We start from the raw sequence: 23,115 nt of genomic DNA, 5'->3' as shown, positions 1-23,115 counted from the left end.
ACAAATTTTAAACAAAAAAAAGTAACACTTCTGAGCACAGAATATAACAAATGTATTGAGTAATTAATTCCCAATAAAAATCAAAATTTAATGTTATGTACCAGAAGCTATCAGATTTTACTTGACTTAAATTTCAACCTAAGATAATGTGTTTGCTTCTAGTGTGTAAAAACAGTTCAAGAAAATGTCGAACTCTGTTGTGTTGTTTTATTTGTAAATGAAATTGTATTATTTCAGCGTAGAACAAATTATTAACAAATTTGGTATATTATTGTAAGTAAAAGTGGCATTTCTATCTATCTGTGGGATTTTATTTTCTTATTGCTTATCTAAGGTGGATACAGTTCCACGTTAATTGTTGTACTACACAGGTTTATAAATTAAAAAAACCAAAGTGTTCATTTTTATTTAGATGTTAATTATTCAGCGCACCTTGCTTTATTCTGTTTCATATGAAAACATTGTTCATTTTTTAACTGCCAAAAATGGTCACTTTATATGGGACCATGTATGTTAATGGATTGCACAATTTCTATACTTTTGATGCCTTTACTTGTAAATGTGAAATGATAATTCCTGAAGTTGAAACTGTATTTTAAAGCAGCTTTGTTTTGATAAGTTCATTCTGTCTGATAGTGAATGCATGAAGAAAAAGAAAACTTGAGGTGGTCAGTTGAAAAATGGTTTAAGAATATTCATTTCATTTCATTTCTCAATGTTAAGGCATGACAGTCTAATTGATGAAAAATTCAGATGGTTGCAGGGGAGGGGGGGATTACTGATTTCTTACTCAATTCTGCATTATTTCATCTAAATTGCTATTAAAAGTTATGCAATTTGCACTGTTACAGCTCTTCAATAAAAGCATGCAAAGCAAACCTTTGATCAACGTGCTTGCTATGTTTGCTTGGATGTTTGCAAACAATAGGTAGGCGAAGTTTCAGTCTGTTTTATTGTCGAGTCTGTGACTTTTGTCGCAGAAAACTTGACATAGGGATAGTGATCTGGGGGCGGCGGCGGCATTACCTTACTTCTTAAAAGCTTTATATTTCAGAAGGTGGAAGACCTGGAAGCTTCATACTTTGTATATAGATGTCTCATGTTAGGAAGTTTCCGTCAGTCACATGTCCAATGTCCTTGACCTCATTTTCATGGTTCAGTGACTACTTGAAAAAAATGTGAATATTTTTTGTAATGTTAAATTCTCTCTTATTATAAGTAATAGGATAACTATATTTGGTATGTGCGTACCTTGCAAGGTCCTCATACCCGTCAGACAGTTTTCACTTGACCTCGACCACATTTCATGGATCAGTGAACAAGGTTAAGTTTTGGTGGTCAAGTCCATATCTCAGATACTATAAGCAGTTGGTCTAGTATGTTCAGTGAATGGAAGGACTGTAAGGTGTACATGTGCAACTGGCAGGTGTCATCTGACCTTGACCTCATTTTCATGGTTCAGTGGTTATAGTTAAGTTTTTTGTGTTTTGGTCTGTTTTTCTTTCACTGTATGCAATAGGTCTAACATATTTGGTGTATGGAATGATTGTAAGGTGTACCTGTCTAGCTGGCAGGTGTCATTTGACCTTGACCTCATTTTCATGGTTCAATGGTCAAAGTTAAGTTTTGGTCTTTTTTTCTAATACTATATGCAATAGATCAACTATATTTGGTGTATGGAATGATCTATATGTCAGTAGCATAGGATTTATTTGACCTTGACCTCAATTTCATGGTTCATTGCTCAGTGTTAAGTTTTTGTGTTTTGGTCTGTTTTTCTTAAACTATAAGCAATAGGTCAACTAACTATATGTATTGTATGGAAGAATTGTTAGCTGTACATGTCTGACTGGCATGGTTCATCTGACCTTGACCTCATTTTCATGGTTCATTGGTCAATGTTTTTTTTCTTGGTTAATATTTAGTTTATATGATAGTTGTAGTTACTTTATATTAAGGACTATCAACATAATATCAATGATTAGTAAAGAAGGCGAGACATTTCAGTGTGTGCACTCTTGTTTTTACTTGGATTTGATTGGAAATAAAAATTTACATGAAATGAAGTTAATGTTAATTGTTCAGTTAAATTCCAGAATATAGTAAACAAACTACCTACCTGTTGTTTACAAACATCCAAACAAACATAGCAAGCAAGTTGATCAAAGGTTTTCTTTGCATGCTTTTATAGAAGAGCTGTAATTTGTATTAGAACTGTTGTTATACAAGCACATGATGTCCTGCTTATTGGCTCCATTGGGTCATGAAGATTCAAGAAATTAATCAAATGACTGTCTTTACCCTAATAGATACATAAAATTAAGTAAAAAGTACATTGTGTAAGTATTGCAAAATAAACTATTCAGTATGATACTAAATATTATTATTTTTAGGACGCAAACTGTAAGAAAGAGCTTCTTTTTTCTCAAAACAGAGGCCTTTATAGGTTATATAACAACAGCTTAATCACTCTATACTCCAGAATTCTTCATTTGTTTGATACCTCATCATGTTTTTTATTTTAACTGATAACAAGGTGAATTATCACTGTCGTTTTCATGAATTAAACTGTATACTAAATGTGTTTTCATAGATCATGTTCATATATCACAATTTTTTAAACAGATATTATTCATTTAAATAAATCACCAGTATAACTTTGTTTTAAATAAAAAATTGATATTAATATGGAAGATTTGTTTTTATTTCAGAACATATGAGTTGGATTACAATCCCGATGCTAAACAAGAGAAAAATAATGCCCTAGATATGGCCAACAAATCCAAGAAATCGACAAAAAATAAGAATAACAAGAAGAAAGGTAAGAGCAGGGGCTAGGCAAGCTAGAATGCAGATTTACCTTATCTTTTTAAAGGCTAGTAGTAGAAACGATTGTATAGGAATGTCTGGTCGATTATAGCAATGTTTGGTTATAGAATAATTTCAATATGTTCATTTTTATTGTAGATTTTCAATCAACAATCAAATTTTTAAAACTTTTAGTACAGTTACAAACCAGTACCGAATTATATTTCCAATTTACAAAGTTTGTGGGCAAATCAAAATGAATTTTTTGTTCTTGAACCACTTCATGAATAATTTTGATTAAAAAACAGCTCTTGATCTTGTCCCTGAAATAATTGGAAATAGTTTGAAGCTCCTTCAAACTGTTGGATTATCCCGTCATAAACTTTATGCTTTTTCTGATTTTGGTTGTTTTATTAAGGTGGTACCTAACACAACAGGGAGATAACTCTGTAAAATCAGCTAACATTTAATTACGTTGTATTGTGAAGGGAATATTAAGCTTCTCAATGATCAAAATAAGTGTTTGTCAAACTGCTATATAACCAGTGTAATTTTTCTGATAAAACTGTTGGTTCAAATTTTTTGATTTTTTTATATTTTTGTTAAAGGGTCATAGTAAATACTTTGTCAAAATTTTAAGAAAATTAAACGAGCCAAATTAATTTTAATTTAAGTGTTGGGTACCACCTTAACTTTTTCCTATAGTTAACTATAAAGCAAAGAATATGCTACTAAATAGACATGCTATCTTCTTATAAACGAAAAGTCTGTTGTCTGAAAGTAGAGCTATTTCTCTAGCCTCTCATTATGTTATACCACAATCTATCACCTTGATTTTCTCAATACAATGATTTCTAGTATAGCCTAAGAGTTTGGATGTTGATTTTCTTTATTTGTTTTGAAGTGTAAAGATTTACAGCCATGCTACAGTTATATGTTCAAGAAAGATTTGCTTGAATTATTCAAATGATGTGTTCATTTTAATTTTAATGCATGATCGAACAAAGAAACTTGCAAACTAACTAGATTGCTGTTGAACATACTTTTGTAGAAGAGCTGTAAATTTGTGCTGTAAAATACATTCAATTTGCAAACATTTCAACAAGGAAAAAGAGGATGTTTATACATTTTTCAATTAATAGAATGGTTCCAAATTCACATTAAAAACTTCAAATATAACAGATAAAGTGTTCCAACATCCAAACTCAATTATTATATGAAGTAGTGATTATATACATATAAATTGATTACTGATAGCTTGCTTAATGACAAATGGTAAATACTCCATAAATATTCAGGAGAACAAATTAACAATACAACAGGTAGGTTGTCCAGAATGAAGGACATGAATTTGGACTGCCACTGGAATAAGGTTGTGTTGAATTGGGGCAAAATTTAACTGAAGTAGTGAATTTCCTGGTATTTCTAAAATAAGCTTCTGAACTAGTTCTATGAAGGAAAGTATAGCTTATGTCTATATCAATTAGACAGCAACCTAACAACAACAAATTAACAAAAGAGATGAGTTTTCCTGCTTGTTATCCAATAATCTTTTAAGTGGTTTTGTTTTTGTCAATGCAAAATAGCAAATGATTCGATAAAATGAATATAACATTGGAAATTTTGCTCCATGAAAAAAATCAGTTTATTATCTGCACACTTATAACAACGTTCTACCAATTTTCAGAAAAAAGTTTTGAAAATATTGACAAACTGGATGGTAATAACATACACTTCACTCTAAATATACACAAGCACTCTCCATGTCCTAAACTCATGCACAGTTACCTTTGATCTACACCTGTGTCTCAAATCTTTCTCTGAAACTACTAGAAAAGGTTACAACAGAATGCATTTAGTGTGAAGGTAAAGGTAATATCTTTGGTTAGCTTGCTTGCTAGCTGAACCATGAAGTTATTATTAGGTTAGTTAAACTATCCTCTTTTAAGAGTAGACTAGTCCTACATAAACTGGTATATTTGTCTGTAGGACTAGACTCAGAAAGGAGGGTAGTATTCCTAACCTAATAATGACTTTGGGGTTCAGCTAGCAAGCAAGCTAACCAAAGATTCTACCTTTACCTACATACTCAATGCCTTCTGCTGTAAATCAAATTTGGGCCTTTTTTTTGTTTTTTTAATGAGGTCATCAGGAAAAGTGAAGTCACTTTACTTCCTGGCATCATGATTTTTAAACAGTAATAATAAAACTTATGGAATGTATGCCTGTTTATTTATGTATAAGGTCCAACATGAAAAAGGAATTAACATTTCCAGTTAGAGACTTGAATTCTAGATGGTAGTCATTGTTCTCTAGATACATTTGATACTATTATTAGCTTTATATGATATGAGAAATAATTGTCCCAAAAGATTTATAGTGTAACTTGCCTAATCAGACACACTGGGGGACCAGAAAAAAATGTTGGATTAAGCAGGGTGTCGGAATACTCAGGTTTTTTCTGCAAAGATAGGCATATTTTGGGACCATGAAAATTTGTCGGTTAAAGGGGACCAGAAAAAAATGTTGGATTAAGCAGGGTGTCGGAATACTCAGGTTTTTTCTGCAAAGATAAGCATATTTTGGGACCATGAAAATTTGTCGGTAAAGCAAGATGTTGGAAAACACAGGTGTCGGATTAGGCAGGTTACAATGTAGTAACAAAATATGACACAAGTTTTGGAGTGGTATTTTTATCTTCTTGAAAAGTCCTTACATTTAAAAGTAAAAGCATAAGGATATTCAGTAGAATATATGAGATAAAACTTTTTTTTTGTTCTGCTTTTGAATATTACTCAAGATATTTGCCTTTAGTTACAATTCTTTAATTTCTCCCACATTGTGCAAGCAGTAACTATCAAATTGTGTTTAAAAATTGTGTTTACAATTTTAAATGCATATTGCAAAATCATCAATTATATGTTTCACTTTATAAGATGCTTGAAAACTTGAAAAACATTTTTGAAACCTATATAAAATTATTTCACTTCATTTTCTTTTATTGTTTATTGCAATTTGCAAACTTGCAAATTATACAAGTAGTGTAGAATTATTGAAATGGGGAGGGTTGTAGTAGAATTAGATTGTACTGTGTTCTCTATCTCTGCTTAGCTTTGCTTCCTCCCCTATTTATACTAAATATTCAATGTAATCTGAAGTTTAATGTATTTCATATAATTTCCTATGGCGGTACTATCTTTTTTGTGTGCATGTCTTGAATTTTATAGAGATTAAATTATTGTCAATGTTTAAAAAAAGAAAGGATAAATGTTTATTAGCTGCTGATGGATTTGTCTATTTACAATATTTTATCTGAGTTGAAGATCTTAACTTGATATACCCTTTGCTCACCTGCCCACACTCCTAGTAACCACACCACACATATACCTTGCAACAAAACATATGTCCCAGAATTGAAGAATATTTTAACTAAAATATACAAACAAGACTAAATGCATATGCTCTTAAGTTAAAATTTATGGCCTATAGAAAAGCTAAGGGGTTGAAAATTGCACTTTTCAATAGAATTTGGTTGGTTTTTTTTGGAGAGATTCCCCCCAGATAATTCCTGATTATTTCTCTAAGTGTTTGTGAGCTGTATTGCATAATTGTTAGTTTCTAGAAAAGTTTTGTTTGATAAAAAAAACAGTCAAAGAAACACAAAGGAACATGTCAAATATATTACTCACGTTTCAAGTCTTTAATTTGCACTTGTTCAACTTTTCTATGTCCAGATGTTCCAATGGTACCTGTCATTGCACTTGGTATTATTTAGACACTAAATGTGTCTATATTTTTAGAATTTTAAAAAAATAACTTTCCATTTCAAATGCCATCAGTAGCTAAACCTTTGTTATTCATCTTCAAATTTCCTGTTATTCTTATTTTTGAGTTTTTAACTTTTCATATTTTTTTTTGGCATGGAAGCTTTATATGTATTGTGTTTGTGTATAGGTGTCAACAAATGGCAACAGGACAGCTCTTCTGGGAGTGAACGGGAAGACACCCAGCCCAGTTGGGACATGCCGAGTCACGAATCACCGGGTTAGCTCTACTATTCTTATAATCACACATATAATGGTTAATCACTACATAAGAATTAAAAGCTTTGATGGGTTTGATAATATTACTCCCCAAAAAATCGTCTTTTATTTAAAACTGAAATTCAAAGGTATATTGCAATTTTGTTAAATGGATATCTACATTTTTAGCCCTAGTTCAGATAATGGTTCAATGCTTTTATTAAACTTGTTTCTGTTTTTCTGTGGAAAAAAATGCTATCTTTAACTGAAAACAAGATGCCTTTCACTTTTATTTTGAATTTAATGTCAAATTATTTTGATTTTTTTTTTTACCTTGACTGCAGGTACACTTCTTTAATACAATATATTAGAATTAAGAGCATAAAAAATGACAAGTTCACTGTGTTTACAGATTGGTTTGTTGTACCTTAGTTCATATTTCCCAGTCTTGAAATAACTGTTTTAATTAAAATTCGTACTTTAAACCCCATAAATCTAGGTTCAAACCCATCTATGCTTATGGTAATTTTGCTTTTAATAAAACACATAAATCTAAATAGAATATTTTCTGCAATAAATACACATAGATCACCATACACACTAGAATAATTATAATTTATAGTATGTTTTGTTTTATTTATAACTTATCTATGTCGTCCTTTGCATGAATTACAAGTTATTTCCCTTTAATTCCTAACTAACATTCAATTCTGCATGATGACCCGAGGAACATTTATTCTCTTGCTTTAATTTTGTTAAAAGAAGTTTTCACTATATTTCTTGATTCGAAATAGCTTTTTAACCTTGCCCTTGTTTGGTGTGGATATACTGAATACAATTAACAGAGATGGGATAACAACAACAACAAAATAATTTCCAGAATTTTTTAAAGCATAAATCTATAAAGTATAACAAATAATTTCTACTACATTATCAACAGTATTTTCTTTTCAACCTAAAATGCTTGAGGTTAAAAGAAGTCTGTACTTAAGGTCAGTTGCTAGTGTTCTCTAGTATAACATTGTTAAGGATTTCCTGATAAAATGGAAGCTTAGGTGAATTCCACTAAGAAATCAGTTAAAATGTTTTATTTTTTGTTTTCCCACATTTTGATTCAGAAGCAATCTTTTGTCATAATCACTTTGTACACAGTTCAAGGTAATATTTAAACTTGCAATATAGGCTAGAAGGCCATTTGTCTTTATCTAGTGGTGGCTATTTAGATGTAATATTAGTTTTCAGTGCAAGGCTAATTGATCAAAAGAACATATATCTGAATCTTCAGAGGTAATAATTTTAAATAATACTTTCAATGTTGTAAATCAGTCTTCAAATTACTGTGGATATTTTTATTTTCGTGGGTAACAATTTTCGTTGGAATTCTGAAAACTTGCTTATTCATGGATATTTGATTTCATGGTTTTGTCAATCTTTGTATTCAAAGCCTATTTAAAATATGTTATTTGTTGAACATTTGAATTTGTGGTTCACCTGTACCCATGAAACCCACGTAAATTGGTATCCAACGAATATTAATGAATCCACAGTAGATGGATTTATGTTTAAGACACCAGTTGGATCTTTATGTAAGACTTCAGAGTGTGAGGTTGATATTTTCTGTTTAAGGAGATTTAAGCGAACTGTCCATCCAGACATCGAACTTTGAACAGAAGTTTAACAAGACAGTGACCGGAAGCTTCAGTCCAGAAACCTTGACCAGTAGTAGCCGTTCTAGCAGTTACAGCAGTATTGTCAGTAACAGTAGTAATGAAACCCAGAAGGCAAAGAATGACAAGAGATTTACCTCCCCTTTCCCGACATATTCTGAAGCTCCAGGTTTGTTCATATATTAGATACAAGAACTTTGTTTATTAACTTATGTAAATTGAAAACCTTGAGGTTGGTTTGCAAAGTTTAAGCAGAAAGCTTAATAACAGCTTTGATTAGTGTTTTTGTTAAGAAAAAGAAAAATATAGATTTGGATGATATATTTTTTAGCAGCTTTTATTTTCACAAATATAAAAAGTAGTTCATGTGAGAAATAACTATAATCACAATAGTATATAATCTTGTTCTGTGTCAGTATGTGTATTATGATTTCATAGCTTTGTCTGTCAATCAAGAATGTCTGAATGACATAAAAATATAATGTCTGTATAAGAATGAAATTATAGAATTTTTTTATTGTCTTGATTTTCCAAATTCTCCTTTCATACTAGGATGAACAAACATGTAGAAGATCTATGATATATAAAACCAGTAAACATACTTTTATGCCAATCTATGGTATTTTAATAAAGTAATTGTGTTTAATTTTCCAGGCACTATTGGATCCAAGTGTAAGACTCCCCCTGTAGGAAGTGGAAAGGTCAGAAGTGTGTGGAGTAATACCCCACCTACTACTCCAGATCCTATGTAAGTATAGATAGATACATAGTACTTCTTTAGGTCAACACACTGCTCCTGTAGGAAGTGGAAAGGTCAGAAGTGTGTGGAGTAATACCCCACCTACAACTCCAGATCCAATGTAAGTATATAGAGATACTGATACAGTACTTCTTTAGGTACACACTCCCCCTGTAGGAAGTGGAAAGGTCAGAAGTGTGTGGAGTAATACCCCACCTACTACTCCTGATCCTATGTAATTAGAGATAGATACAGTACTTCTTTAAAAGATAGGTGAAGGATATAGTAGGAACTTTCAATCTCACAAGTTAAAAAAATAAACCAACAACGCAATCATCACCATGGCTAAAAAAGAATAAGACCAGCAGACAAACAATAATACACAAAACACAACATAGAGAACAAAACACTGGTGGTGATCTTTGGTGCTCCTGAGGGTTAAGCAGATCATTAATTATCCCCATGTGGCACCTGTCATTTTGCTCATGTTAGTACAAACCTTGTGATTAGTTTAAATATATCAATTTTAAAATACCCAAAAAAGGGAAAGAGTATGATTACTGCATTGAATATGTAGGACTCAGAACCGTGATGGTACTCCGAACCACTATGGTCACGCTGAAGTGCGATGGTGACATTATGACGCTAACTTGTTGATAACTATACGCTGAAGTGCGATGGTGGTAACGCTGAAGTGCGATGGCTGTCACGCTGAAGAGCTATGGTCTAGCTGTCTGTGATATAGAGTTAAAAGCAAAATGTACATAAGATGATTAAATGAAATATCATTATTCAGATTTGTCCAAAGTAGCTGCTAGCCTTGCATTTGAAATATTTTTTAATTTCTGTCAATTCAAACCAAAGACTTTTAATGTCTTCATTTTGTTTTAATGTATTTTTGAATTTGCCAATTATTAGATACGCAGTAATATGGTGTCAGAAAATATAATAATCACAGTGTGTAGGTCTAGAGAATAGTACTTAAGTCACAAAAACTGAAATTAGTTGATTCGCCGCTGAGGAGAAAAAAAATATATAGGGAAGTACACATATGGGTCAGTCAGGTTAATGCCTAACATGTTGTAGAAGTTAAATTAAACACTGTAACCACAATAAATAAGGCTACACTGACGGTATTCTTGCAAATCAACTTGATATAGCAAAAATATTGTTAATGCTAGTAAGCGATTTCATCATTAAATTGTCCACACAAAATCGTGTAAAGCATACTTAAAGAGAAGTTAAAAGTAATAATTAGATCAATACATTTTATTTGTCGTACAAAATGTTTGCTGCATTCTTCCGAACACTGATTAGCTCATCTACAAACCATGTTCATCTTTTTGTCACTTTGACATAGCTTTAAATACTTTTGTAATATCTGCCACTATTGCTTAAACCTGTTCATGACTTGAATCTTTCTTTATTATTTTTCATTTCTTTTGTTCGCATGAAATTTTTATCTACAGTTTATAATCCTGCTTGCAAATCTATGTTGTATTTGATGTAATGTTATACATGTTGTATATAACATCGTCACAATATTCAAACGTCATGCAAAACCATCGCACTTCAGCGAATGGACATCATACTTCGGCGTGGACCATTGCATGACCATCGCACTTCAGCGTCCCCATCGCACCTCCGAGTCCTACATATATAACTAACATAAAGGTTGTCATGAAAAAAATCATACTATAAAATTTTAATTTCTTTTTAGTGGAAATAGTTTTGGACTACAGACTATCCAGGAATCCAGACCAGTCCCCACCATAGAGAATGACCCATTCGGCACGCCAGAGGCTCCATTTGGTAAGTGTACATAGTAAAGTACCATGTTAAAATTTTTAATTTTATTTTTTACAAGAAATCCTAGATTATGTTCCTAATGATTAAATGATGTGATTAATTGTTAAACATTTGGCTTTTGTGATTTGTATTTAATTCAATCACTAAAAGGGTTGGTTTAATGTATCTTGATTGAATAGTTTTGACACAAATGGAAAATCAGCATTTTTATGCCCCACCTACGATAGTACAGGGGCATTATGTTTTCTGGTCTGTGCCTCCGTTCGTCCGTCCGCTTCAGGTTAAAGTTTTTGGTCAAGGTAGTTTTTGAAGAAGTTGAAGTCCAATCAACTTGAAACTTAGTACACTTGTTCCCCATGATATGATCTTTCTAATTTTAATGCCAAATTATAGTTTTGACCCCAATTTCATGGTCCACTGAACATAAAAAATGACAGTGCGAAGCTCAGGTTAAAGTTTTTGGTCAAGGTAGTTTTTGATGAAGTTAAAGTTACATTAACTTGAAACTTAGTACAAATGTTCCCTATGATATGATCTTTCTAATTTTAATTCCAAATTAAAGTTTTTATCCCAATTTCACGGTCCACTGAACATAGAAAATGATAGTGCGAGTGGGGCATTTGTGTACTATGGACACATTCTTGTTACTCCCAAATTCACCACATATTTTAATTAATTGGAATCAAGTAAACACACAGATTACACCAATAAGTCAAATGCATTACCCATTCATGCCTTCAAAACTTTTCTCTTTTTTGTAGTAAGAAAAATGTAATTACTACTTTTATCTTTTATTTACTTTAAATCATAATTAAAAACCAACATTCTAAAAACAGAGTCTGTTTATGCCTTTGGAAATGATACCCCATTTGAGAGCCAACAACAGCCAGCATTGACTATGATGCAGAAATTACAGATGGACAGACGTAAGAAGATACAAGAGCACCAGATGAGAGTCATGAAAGGTACAAACAATACTTTTACATAAACACCTACAAAAGTTGGAATTCTGGAATTATTTATTTATGTGGGTAGTGGGTACCAAGTTTCATGGATTAAGGAAAACTTACATGTTCATGGATATTTAATTTTGGTGTTTGCCGAAGTCTGCATACAAACCTATAGAAAATTTGTCATTTGTGGAATATTTAATTCCATGGTTTAACTGTACCTACGAAAACAACAGTTGGTATCCAACGAATGAAGTGAATTCACAGTAGATTGAAAGATAGAATATAGACCTTTAATTCACATTGAAAGATAGAAAATAGACCTTTGATTCACATTGCATTTGAAAGATAGAAAATAGACCTTTGATTCACATTGCATTTGAAAGATAGAAAACAGACCTTTGATTCACATTGCATTTGGAAGATAGATAATAGACCTTTGATTCACATTGCATTTGAAAGATAGAATATAGACCTTTGATTCACATTGCATTATTTATATTATCAGATATATTTTATAATTTATTTTGTCATTTCAATCTTAGTTAAAACTTTTATTTATTGTGTTTTAATCCATATAGATAATAGCTATTATTCTTTTTTAAGTTACAGATATTTTATTTATATTTTCACTTTTTTATGTTGATATACCCGCACTCTTTGAATGGGGCACTTCATTGAATTTATCTTGTTTGTAAGTTGGTCCAACAAATATTTGTGTCACAATTTTCATAGGAACAACTGAACAGAATGACTTGATATTTGGTAAGCAGCTTGCAGTGTTGAGTTGTAATTGTAACTTATAACGCCTTTTTGGAGCTGTCAAGAAACCTGCCAATACTTTAAATTTTTAGATATGTTGAAAGAATTTAAAAATTACCGTCACACTTTTCTCAAGATATTCAGAGCAGAATGACTTTATTTTTAGTCAGAAGTTTGGCATTAATGAGTGTATTCAGTCAGTCACCTACTTCCTGTTTACTGATTGATTTGAATAAGTGTAGGGCGTATGCTAAGCACAACAACCATGCATTCTTGTTTATTACAATTTTAGATAATTTTTCATTATTTCAATCATTTGTAATAATTTTCCAGCTTTTCGAGCGAGACAGTTGTCTGTTGGTCAGTAGATACAGATTATGTTGTTAACTGTCTGTCTATGTCTGATCTAAATTTCATGCTGGTCTAGGAGAGCTTTACTCCCTGCATCGTGACACAAGGGTTGCGCTATTGAGAATGTTCCTCATTACAAAGATCTCTTTATCATCAGCTAAAAGCTTCATTATTCATTGAAATCCCTTCACATAATATTTTTCTACCTATGTATGTTTTATCTAATATGACTTCATGTTTTCGCTTGGTGATATGTTTCATATTAAAATCACAACTGTTTATAACTCATATTAAAACAGACTAGGACAGAAACATAAAACTTGGGCAGTTGAATTAATAAAATACATTTATGGATCTCCTAATGGAAAATTAAGAACAGATTCAGATCAAGTTTTAAACAATAAAACTTTTGTAGAGTTGGAAAACAACTGAATTTTTTTTTTTTAGTATTTTACAATAAGTTGAGTGAGCACAGGATTAAACATTTCAAATTAAGCAAAAATTTTAGGGTTAATAAGACATAGGTTGGGTTTAATTTTGACTGTAGTAATACTTAATTTGTTGTTCTGAAATTGTGCCCATTGCCAACGAAAAATACTTGAACTGGTGGTTTCCCGGTAACAGGAGTTATCATTCACAGCATGCTAGCAGCTTCATGTAGTGTATATGTGATGCATTTACTGCTGAAAACTAGGTGTTGGAGTTTACCCAACCCTTTCAAAATTATACCCATACTCATGGTATATTTTCTATAATGCAATCACCTCATCCATTCGTCTGTTGGTTCTTTAAAAGCTATTTTAGAAAGTACTAAACAGACTGACTTCATATTTGATAAAAAACTTTACAAAGATATCTGTAACACATCCGATACATATACTTCTTGAACTCAAAAAATATTTTGTCACAATCTTTTATATTGGGGACTTTCCTTTTTGAATTTTCCTTGGAGTTCAGTATTTTTGTGATTTTACTTTATACTACAAATGTACTACTAAACAAAATGGACACCATATTGAGTCAGCAGTTCAACAATGAAAAGTTGTAATGTGTGTGTGGTATTTGAATCTACAAGGACAATTACTTCCTATTTTCAGATACTTTAGATTACAAGGGTTGTTTGCTTTGCAAGACATCTTGTGCATTCTTGTTTCATTAAAATTCAAGGGGTAATTTTTGCATGATCTTGTACAAGAAGAAGTTGATAGATGTGTAATGTTTTCGTATGAAATTGTATAAACTTTAATCTTTGAATGATATCAAAACTTTACTAGGAATCAAAACATTTCATTTGAACTATCTTCTTAAAACTAAAGCAAGTATGCATGAGTTCTTTTCTTTTTTATTTTAATACTGTAATAGAAGATTTTTTAAATAATTTTCTTAATTTTCTGAAGGATTTGTGTTAAAAGATAAAAATATCAGCTTCATATTTTCTTTGATATTCCTACAACAAAAGAAATATGCATTTTAAATGGTCATGAAAAATTAAAACATAAAATAAAGGCATAAAATAACATTGAATTCCATATTAGTTAGTTACCTAGGGAATTGGTGAAAATTGTATAAAGAGACTATCCTCAAATTTGCTATTGTGATGCCATGAAAAATTGCCACTGATAACTTATTCAAAGCAAGACACATAGATCTATTTGCAGATCATTGATATACAGTTATGGTTTCTGACATATCTTCTTAAAATCTTTTAGATCATGGGCAATCTTATGTTACCTTTCTTGACGGTTTTAAGTATAAAATTCTAAGCCATGCGTTTCAAAATTAAAAAATTCAACTGTCTAGAGATGAGAAATGTTGTATCAGACTCTGCCATAGATGGTGAAATTCACTAAGAAAAAGAAATATCTCCATTTTATAGTACAAACTGTATTATTTTATTTTTAGGAGAAGATTGGCCCGGATTTGATGTTCCAGCTGTTAGAAGTGAAAGTCTGTGGGACTCTGAATACAATCCTGTAGGCAACAGATGGACAAGTCCTGACACATCTCCAACTGGAGGGGTATGTATTCATCAACAGATATGTCACATCATCAATTGATATATTGTAGCCTCAATGAATTGATAGCAATTAATAAAAGAATATGCTGTCAATTCAGAAATGATTGCAAGGTTTCATTATTGTGAACAGTGCAGCTTGGAAAGAATGGCAATAATAGGAACTCCCTACTGATATCTGATACATATATCTGTATGAGGATATTCCTGAAATCACAATAATAAAACTGGTATTTTTGTTCTTCCTTAAAGATCACAATTATTTCTTGATTTAGGGTCGACATCAAAAAATCGATGTAGGATAAAAAACTTAAATCAAATTGTTTGGGGGTGGGGGGTCAACATTGCTGCAAGTTTTGTTAATCTAAAATCGATTTTACATATATCCCTATTGGTCAATCTATTTTTCCCAAATTAAGTTAAGAGGGGGTTGTGGGGTCAGCGAAAAGACTATGTGAATTAAGTTTTTTATCCTTCATTGAACTTTTGATGTCGTCCCTTACAGTATATAAATTAGAAGATATGGTTTGTTTGCCAAATGAAGCAACTCTCCACCAGAGACAAAATGACATAGAAAATAAGGAACTATAGGTCGCTGTATGACCTTCAACCATGAGCATAACCCATACCTTATAAGAAACTACAAAAGTCTCTGAAATTACAAATGTAAAATAACACAAGCCAGAAAACTAACTGCTTGTTTTAAGTACAATACATTACAATACAATGAAGAAACCCCACTTATTATATACAGTAACACACTTTATTGTTGTGATTTTTTAAAAGTGAACACAAATGCTAGATTAACTTTTGTGAATTCTGGAAAAGTTGCTGACAGATATATGCATTGAATTTCAGAATGAGTTCGTGTTATTGCAATACTCACCCACTTGCATTATTTACATAAACAACACTTCACAATAATCTCTGAATTTACAGTATTCATAGTGAATATGCATGAAAAATTATATATTAGGCTTATTTATTTGAAAGAAAATACATGGTTTTTTATCAAGAAAAAAAATATTGGCCTTGAAATTGATATGGATATTAAATTGAACACAAAAGTTAAAAAAGTGTAATGTGTATACCTGTGAAAGTTGAAACAACCAAACCATTAAACAAACTTCACCTTTAAAGATTAAGACCTAATATTTAGACCTAAACAGTCCTCATCAAGAACATATTTTAACAATAGAGAAAAATATTCAGATTAGATAAAGTTTCCAAATTTTGGTGTTAATTGACATGAGTCATTGCTTAACTTCAGAATTGACTGATTTTCTTTTCTGATTCAGAATAGTCTGTGGAGTACCCTTACAAATGGCGCTAACAGTGGATGGAATTCTCTTGTGTCCTTGACCTCCAGTTGGGGATCTAACACCCCAGCAACCAACCTTTCTGAAGCTGATGGTGGAATCTTCCCAGATCCATCTGGAAGTGCACAAGCACCAAATATTGGAGGGAGCCCAGGGTCTGTTGAAAGTTTCAGTCCCTTCAACAATATGTCAAATATTTGGGGGCCTAACGCTCCAATTTCCTCCTCTGGATGGAATATCCCAACTAATACTGACACTACCGATTCAAAATAAAGGACTTGTTAAAGTATCTCTCTACAATATACATTGTTATATCTATTTTTTTATGAGAAAGCAAACAGGAAAATTTTAACAAATCATTTGTTTACACTTAAAAATCAAATACATTTTGAAGCATTTGTAAAAAAATATATTTATACATGTATTGAAATTATGAAAAATACATAATTATCATGTTTATTATCTCCCTTGATTTAAAGTACACAATACCCTGAACTTCTTTTTATTTATCAGTTGTTTTTAACTGTATTTATTTCATTGTTGATTTTTTTTTTTATCATTGTATATAATCTGTTGTGTTTTTGTTTGCAGTTTTCTATTAAAATAAAACCACAAACTTACTATGTTTAATTGTTATTTTTATTTTAATTTTGTTATGAATGGTGAATTTTATGGTCCCTTGTATTTACAGAAACAGTTTTTAAATGTTTTAAACAATAAAAGAATTTTAATATGTCCGTTCCCTTTAATAGTTTCTTTTTAAAATTACAGAATCTTAAAAGGTATACAACAGTTTTCATTTTCGTTGTGTTTATTTGTATACTTCAAAATGAATCTGTAAAATTACTTGCCATTAAAAACTAAAATTTAAAGTCTGAAATCCTAATATTTATTGCAGTTGTTTTGTTAACTGTTGAAAATTTGCTTGAAAATTGATTATTTCTGTTCGCATTTTTTTGTGGCAAATGTTTTTAGACGGGCCAGTAGTGTTAAGATTATGATTTTTTCACCAATTATTTTCTTTTATATCCCTGTGTGATGTGCAAGTTTTTAATTATTATATTTTTGTGATATTGTATGAAGTTCAGGTTATTGTGTACAATCTAGCCGTGTGACTTAAAATTTAGTTAAAGGCGTCTCAATATATCAGAATGAATTTAAAATGGATATTGATATATCAACAAAAAAATTATGCCATTTTATAATATAAGCTGTTACTTTTTGGCTTTGAAAATTATGGTTTCAGAATTGAATTTGTTATAAGCTAAGGAGTGAGTAGTTTGTTTATGTTTTCATTACAAAATTAAATATTTTAAATTCATTTTTGATAACGGCAAGCTGATTAGCAATGTGTATTGTAGAGTGAAAAAAATACATTGATTTAGTTGTAGAGCTCCATTGTTAAACTGTACCTTTTCTGGCCTCATAATGTTTAGCAATAATGCTATGTTAAAAATATTAGTAGAAAAATATCAGTTTGAAAAGGTGTAAATTTAAAGCAATAAAAAGGTACATGGATTGTGACAGTTTAACAATGCAACCTTCAAGTAAATCACAATGATATAGTTTTAGTATTGAATCATATATTGTATGAATAGACATACAGTCCCGAATATGACCGAGTTAAACATTGTTTACTCATTATACTGATTAAGACTTTATGAGTTGAGTTGTGTTAATGACAATTCCTCTAATCATGGACTTGACTTTTTGAAACGTGAGTTGAGTTGCAACTCCTCACTACAAGGATAAGAAATTTCAACTGGATATTGAAAAATGTACATACATGAGCGTTTTTTTCTTTTCAGTTATGTAGAAGCGAGTAGCTGAAATTTTTGTTTATTTTATAATAATTTCTGTTGTGTTTCATAAAAGGAAACTTTACTAACAACGCTAAGGGACAGAGGTGTAAGATAGAAGAGATTTTAGTATAGTTATGTTGAATGTACAAGACCAGAGTCTTAAGTTTAAATATTTTATATATGAGTAGGATCTATTATGGAAGGATATTTTATGTGATTATTCAAGGGAGAAAACTCATGTGTCAATTCGGAGATTTCATTTAGAAATACCAAATACTTTAAATTTATAATATGCAGTATTTTACTAAATATTTTTTTTTAAACAAAGGCCTTTTTTCAGACATTCAGGTTTATTCCTCGGTCTGTTTTTTAACTGATTAATGAGCTGGTTTCAGGAATACTGAATTAAGAAATGAATAGAAAAAAAATAAAACATCAAAGTATGTTTTGGAAATAACAGAAAATTTTATGATCTTAGAAATGAAACTCTGATTTAGCAGTCCCGCTGTAGGCAAAATGTACTTAAAAAAGAAACTTTGCTTCTTCCTTGAATAATCAAGATTTAATTTCAAGTGTACTGTTTGTAACAACAATATTATTATTTGAGATGGACTAGTTTCAGGACAAAAGATGTCATTTTTCTTTTTCTACTAATTTGATTTTGATAAGACCAGAGATGTCATGTAATGAATGTTTATAATGTTGTCATGGTAATGATATTTTGAAACATGTCATGGAAACCTAGAGTTGTCATGTGACTTTTATCTAACGTTTTATGTCAGGGTAGTTGATACCAGGATACTGTGGAACTGTGGGATTGTTTTTCTTTTTACTTTTCTCACAGACCACTTTTATACTGTCATGAAAAATTAAAAAATCTGCAGAAAAATTTCTTGTTTTTATTTTATTATGTTTCCAATTTTAACGGACTGGAGTTATATTTAAATCACACTGGTTGTCCATTTGTCTTTCCATCCCTTTGTTTAACAAATATTTTTTCGAACTTTTCTCAAATTACTAGACAGAATGATAATGATGATGGCTGCTTAAAGTCCAGTGCCAAGTTAATATACATATTTAGGACGAAAACATTTTAATGTAATATAAAGATTAACCCTTCTTTAAACTAGACAGAATCGCTGAGCCTATTTTTAATTTGCTAGCTAACCAGGTAACAGTTGGCAGGAAGACATGTCACCTTACCCAGACACATTATTCTGACTCCACTATCCAGTCTTTGCTATTACTGCTGAATGCACCTAAACAGAATGACTTTATATTTGATCATAAGTTTGAAATTTATGAATTGTTATCTGTGAGCAATGTTCTGATCTGTTGGTCAACTGCTTGCCAATACTTTGAATTTTTTCAATATACTGAATGAACTGAAGATTTATCATCTCGCATTTCTCCAAAGCTTTTTGAACAGAATGATATCCTATTTGGTCAGTAGCTCAAAAGTAATGAATTAGAATGTGACTAAGCTTTCTTATTTTAACCTGCTACTGGGTCAAATATGGCAGCAATGGTGCAATCACTCCAGCTGAAAATTTCCAAATCTCCAGTTGTGGCTTGACAACTCTGTCACATGTCTGAATCAGCTTAATACAGGACACTCCGAAAAACATAACCAGAATTTCTCTCTATCCTGAATATAATTTAATTTTGGATGTAACGCGTCTTCTGATTGGCTGACGTTATTTTTGTCGAGCCTGCAACTTTTGTTGCAGAAATCTCGACATAGGGATAGTGATCCAGCATCGGCGGCGGCGTTAGCTCACTTCTTATAAGCTTTATATTTTAGAAGGTGGAAGACCTGGATGCTTCATACTTTGTATATAGATGCTTCATGTTACGAAGTTTACGTCAGTTACATGTCCAATGTCCTTGACCTCATTTTCATGGTTCAGTGACCACTTGAAAAAAAAGTTCCAATTTTTTGTAATGTTGAATTCTCTCTTATTATAAGTAATAGGATAACTATATTTGATATGTGCATACCTTGCAAGGTTCTCATGTCTGTCAGACAGTTTTCACTTGACCTCGACCTCATTTCATGTATCAGTGAACAAGGTTAAGTTTTGGTGGTCAAGTCCATATCTCAGATACTATAAGCAATAGGGCTAGTATATTCGGTGTATAGAAGGACTGTAAGGTGTACATGTCCAACTGGCAGGTGTCATCTGACCTTGACCTCATTTTCATGGTTCAGTGGTTATAGTTAAATTTTTGTGTTTTGGTTTGTTTTTCTCATACTAAATGCAATAGGTCTATTATATTTGTTGTATGGAATGATTGTAAGGTGTACATGTCTAGCGAGCAGATGTCATGTGACCTTGACCTCATTTTCATGGTTCAGTGGTCAAGGTTGAGTTTGAGTTTTGGTCTTTTTATCTAATACTATATGCCATAGGTCAACTATATTTCACGGTTCATTGCACAGTGTTAAGTTTTTGTGTTTTGGTCTATTTTTCTTAAACTATAAGTAATGGATCAACTATATATGTTGTATAGACGCATTGTTAGCTGTACATGTCTGCCTGGCATGGTTCATCTGACCTTGACCTCATTTTCAAGGTTCATTGGTCTTTGTTTAGTTATCTTGGTTAATGTTTTGTTATTTTACTTTTTTTTCAGAAATTTTTCTTGGCATTTTAATTAAGGAATGACTGTAATATTTTTTCTGTCTATTCGAAATAGCATAAAAAATGTGGTGCACACTGTTAAATAACCCGCTACACGCGTTATTCAGTGTGCACCACATTTTTTATGCTATTTCTTCATAGACAGAAAAAATATTACAGTCATTCCTTAATTAAAATGCTAAGAAAAATTTCTGAAAAAAAGTAAAATAACAAAAGTACCCAACTCTAAGAAAAATTCAAAGCTGAAATACATCAAATGAATGGAAAACAAGTCATATTACAGACTTGTTACAGGCATTTCTTCATGTAGACGATGGTGGATTAAACCTGGTTTTATAGATAGCTAGACCACTCACTTGCATGACAGTCAACTGAAATGAAAACTACATTTATGCAATTTTACAGGTAACATATAAACCAAATAATTTAAAAATAGTCATTGCTACATTATGACAAGATGGTTTTTTTAAAGAGTATTCCCCCTGGGTAATTAAGTAAGTTCATACTCGTTTCTTATTTAAATATTAGTCACTTAGGTTTAAAACTAGTATTCACATGTTTTAGGTGTCAAAATGGACATTGTCAATTCTGAAACATTCTCAATTGGATTGTTTCATATTGTTCATGTCAGCTGTTTATAGCCGACCATAAGGTGTAGTTTTTTTGTTTTTTTTGAAGACCGTACGGTTGACAATAATTGCTTTCAACCACCCCATTTGAACTTTGGTGGATAGTCTCATTATCATTCAAACCAAATCTTTATTATGAAATGTCTCTTTCTATTTTGGCCCAAATGAAATGCTAATTGGTGCTAAAGCAAACCAGCCAAAATTGGGGTACATTGTGTTATAATCGCTATAAAAACAAACAAATATGTCAAGGAAGGAGAAAGGCTTTTGTACTTTAGAAGATTGAATAGGTATGAAAGATAGATTTAATTGCCATGAAAATGCATACAGATTCTACAGAGACTCTAGCTTACTTAAGTTTTAATATAGGTAAAAAAAACCTATTCAAATCAGCTTTGTAAATTGTTTAAAGAATTTTTATGAAGGGTTACATAGTAATTTGCAGTGTGACATACTTGACATTATAGTTTTTATAATATTGAAGATTTCCTTTCTTTAAATGACAGGAAAACTAGTCTTAAAAATATTTGAATAATATCAGCTTAGGTTGCCTGAAGTTATAGACACTATATAAAATAATTGACAATCCTGTAGTATATATTGGTGGCCTTCGGTTGTTGTCTATTTATGGTCTGGTGTTGTCTCTTCAACATATTCCCCATTTCCATTCTCATTTTTTTTTTTTTTAAAGTAAGTACCATGGGGTAAACTTTATAATAGATGACCACAGGCACTTGTCTCAGAATCAAAAAAATCCTATATACCTTAATATGACACGTTAAGTATATAGGAGATTTTTTTTTCTGAGACAAGTGCCTGTGTAGATGAATGAGGTAAGACTGTTTCATGATTACAAAGCAACAGTTAAAGCTAGTAAATTACACAACTTTTAGAAATGGGTTAAGTAATGGTTATTCAATGGAATGATATATACTTTTGAGTGCAATGTTTGCAATTTGATTAGACAAGGATTTGTAAATATGTGTGAATGGTAAAATTGGTTCGGATTATAAAAAATACTAAATTGAAAGTTGAGTTGCTTCCCTTTGCATAGTACTGCTTTTGATAAAGGTTTACCTCACAATCCGATACATATGTCCATAGATGGTAATTGAGTATAACAGTATATTGTATGAGTAGAACAGATAACTATTTGCAGGATTTCTCTGTTAAGCAAAGTTCCCATCATAGTTGGATGTGATTCCTTCACTTTCTACAAGCAAATTACAATGACAATCCTTATGACCTATTCTCATTTTCCTGCCTATCAATCTTTGGTTGACTTTTTTTTATATAGCCTAGTATACATTGGTTTGGTTTGTGTCTCTTCCTCATTTCATCCCACTATTGTATCCACTACTGCTAGAAGAGGGGCGAAAGATACCGCAGGGACAATCAAACTCATAGATTGAAAATAAACTGACAACACCATGGCTAAAAATGAAAGACACTGACAAATAATACATTTTTGTAGTACACAAGACAAAACATAGAAAACTAAAGAATGAGCAAGATGAACCCTACCAAAACACTAGGGGTGATATCAGGTGCTCTGGAAGGGTAAGCAGATCCTTCGTGCTTGACAGAATTTTTTTTTA

The 23,115-nt window shown here is 31.4% G+C and overlaps 1 protein-coding gene across 6 annotated transcripts in view; it reads left to right on the top strand.

Annotated features, from left to right (window-relative positions):
• The window catches only part of LOC143042037 (transmembrane protein 131-like), an 81,804-nt gene extending 62,672 nt beyond the window's left edge, over positions 1-19,132 (top strand). For 2 of the 6 annotated variants that reach the window (XM_076214259.1, XM_076214257.1), the window contains 10 exons: positions 2,712-2,821; positions 4,496-4,528; positions 6,763-6,852; positions 8,457-8,666; positions 9,152-9,245; positions 10,957-11,048; positions 11,882-12,010; positions 13,091-13,117; positions 15,011-15,126; positions 16,421-19,132. In XM_076214259.1, the coding sequence (XP_076070374.1) occupies positions 2,712-2,821; positions 4,496-4,528; positions 6,763-6,852; positions 8,457-8,666; positions 9,152-9,245; positions 10,957-11,048; positions 11,882-12,010; positions 13,091-13,117; positions 15,011-15,126; positions 16,421-16,714 (1,195 nt within the window). In that variant the 3' untranslated portion in view covers positions 16,715-19,132. The remainder of the gene's footprint in view (positions 1-2,711; positions 2,822-4,495; positions 4,529-6,762; positions 6,853-8,456; positions 8,667-9,151; positions 9,246-10,956; positions 11,049-11,881; positions 12,011-13,090; positions 13,118-15,010; positions 15,127-16,420) is intronic. The other 4 variants (XM_076214262.1, XM_076214258.1, XM_076214260.1 and 1 more) reach the window with 3 other exon arrangements.
• Positions 19,133-23,115: the final 3,983 nt, after the last annotated feature.

Source organism: Mytilus galloprovincialis, chromosome 8 (assembly GCF_965363235.1).
Source record: "Mytilus galloprovincialis chromosome 8, xbMytGall1.hap1.1, whole genome shotgun sequence".
NCBI classification, from domain to species: domain Eukaryota; kingdom Metazoa; phylum Mollusca; class Bivalvia; order Mytilida; family Mytilidae; genus Mytilus; species Mytilus galloprovincialis.
The sequence above is the reverse complement of the archived record's forward strand: the minus strand, read 5'-3'. Positions and strand labels throughout refer to the sequence as shown.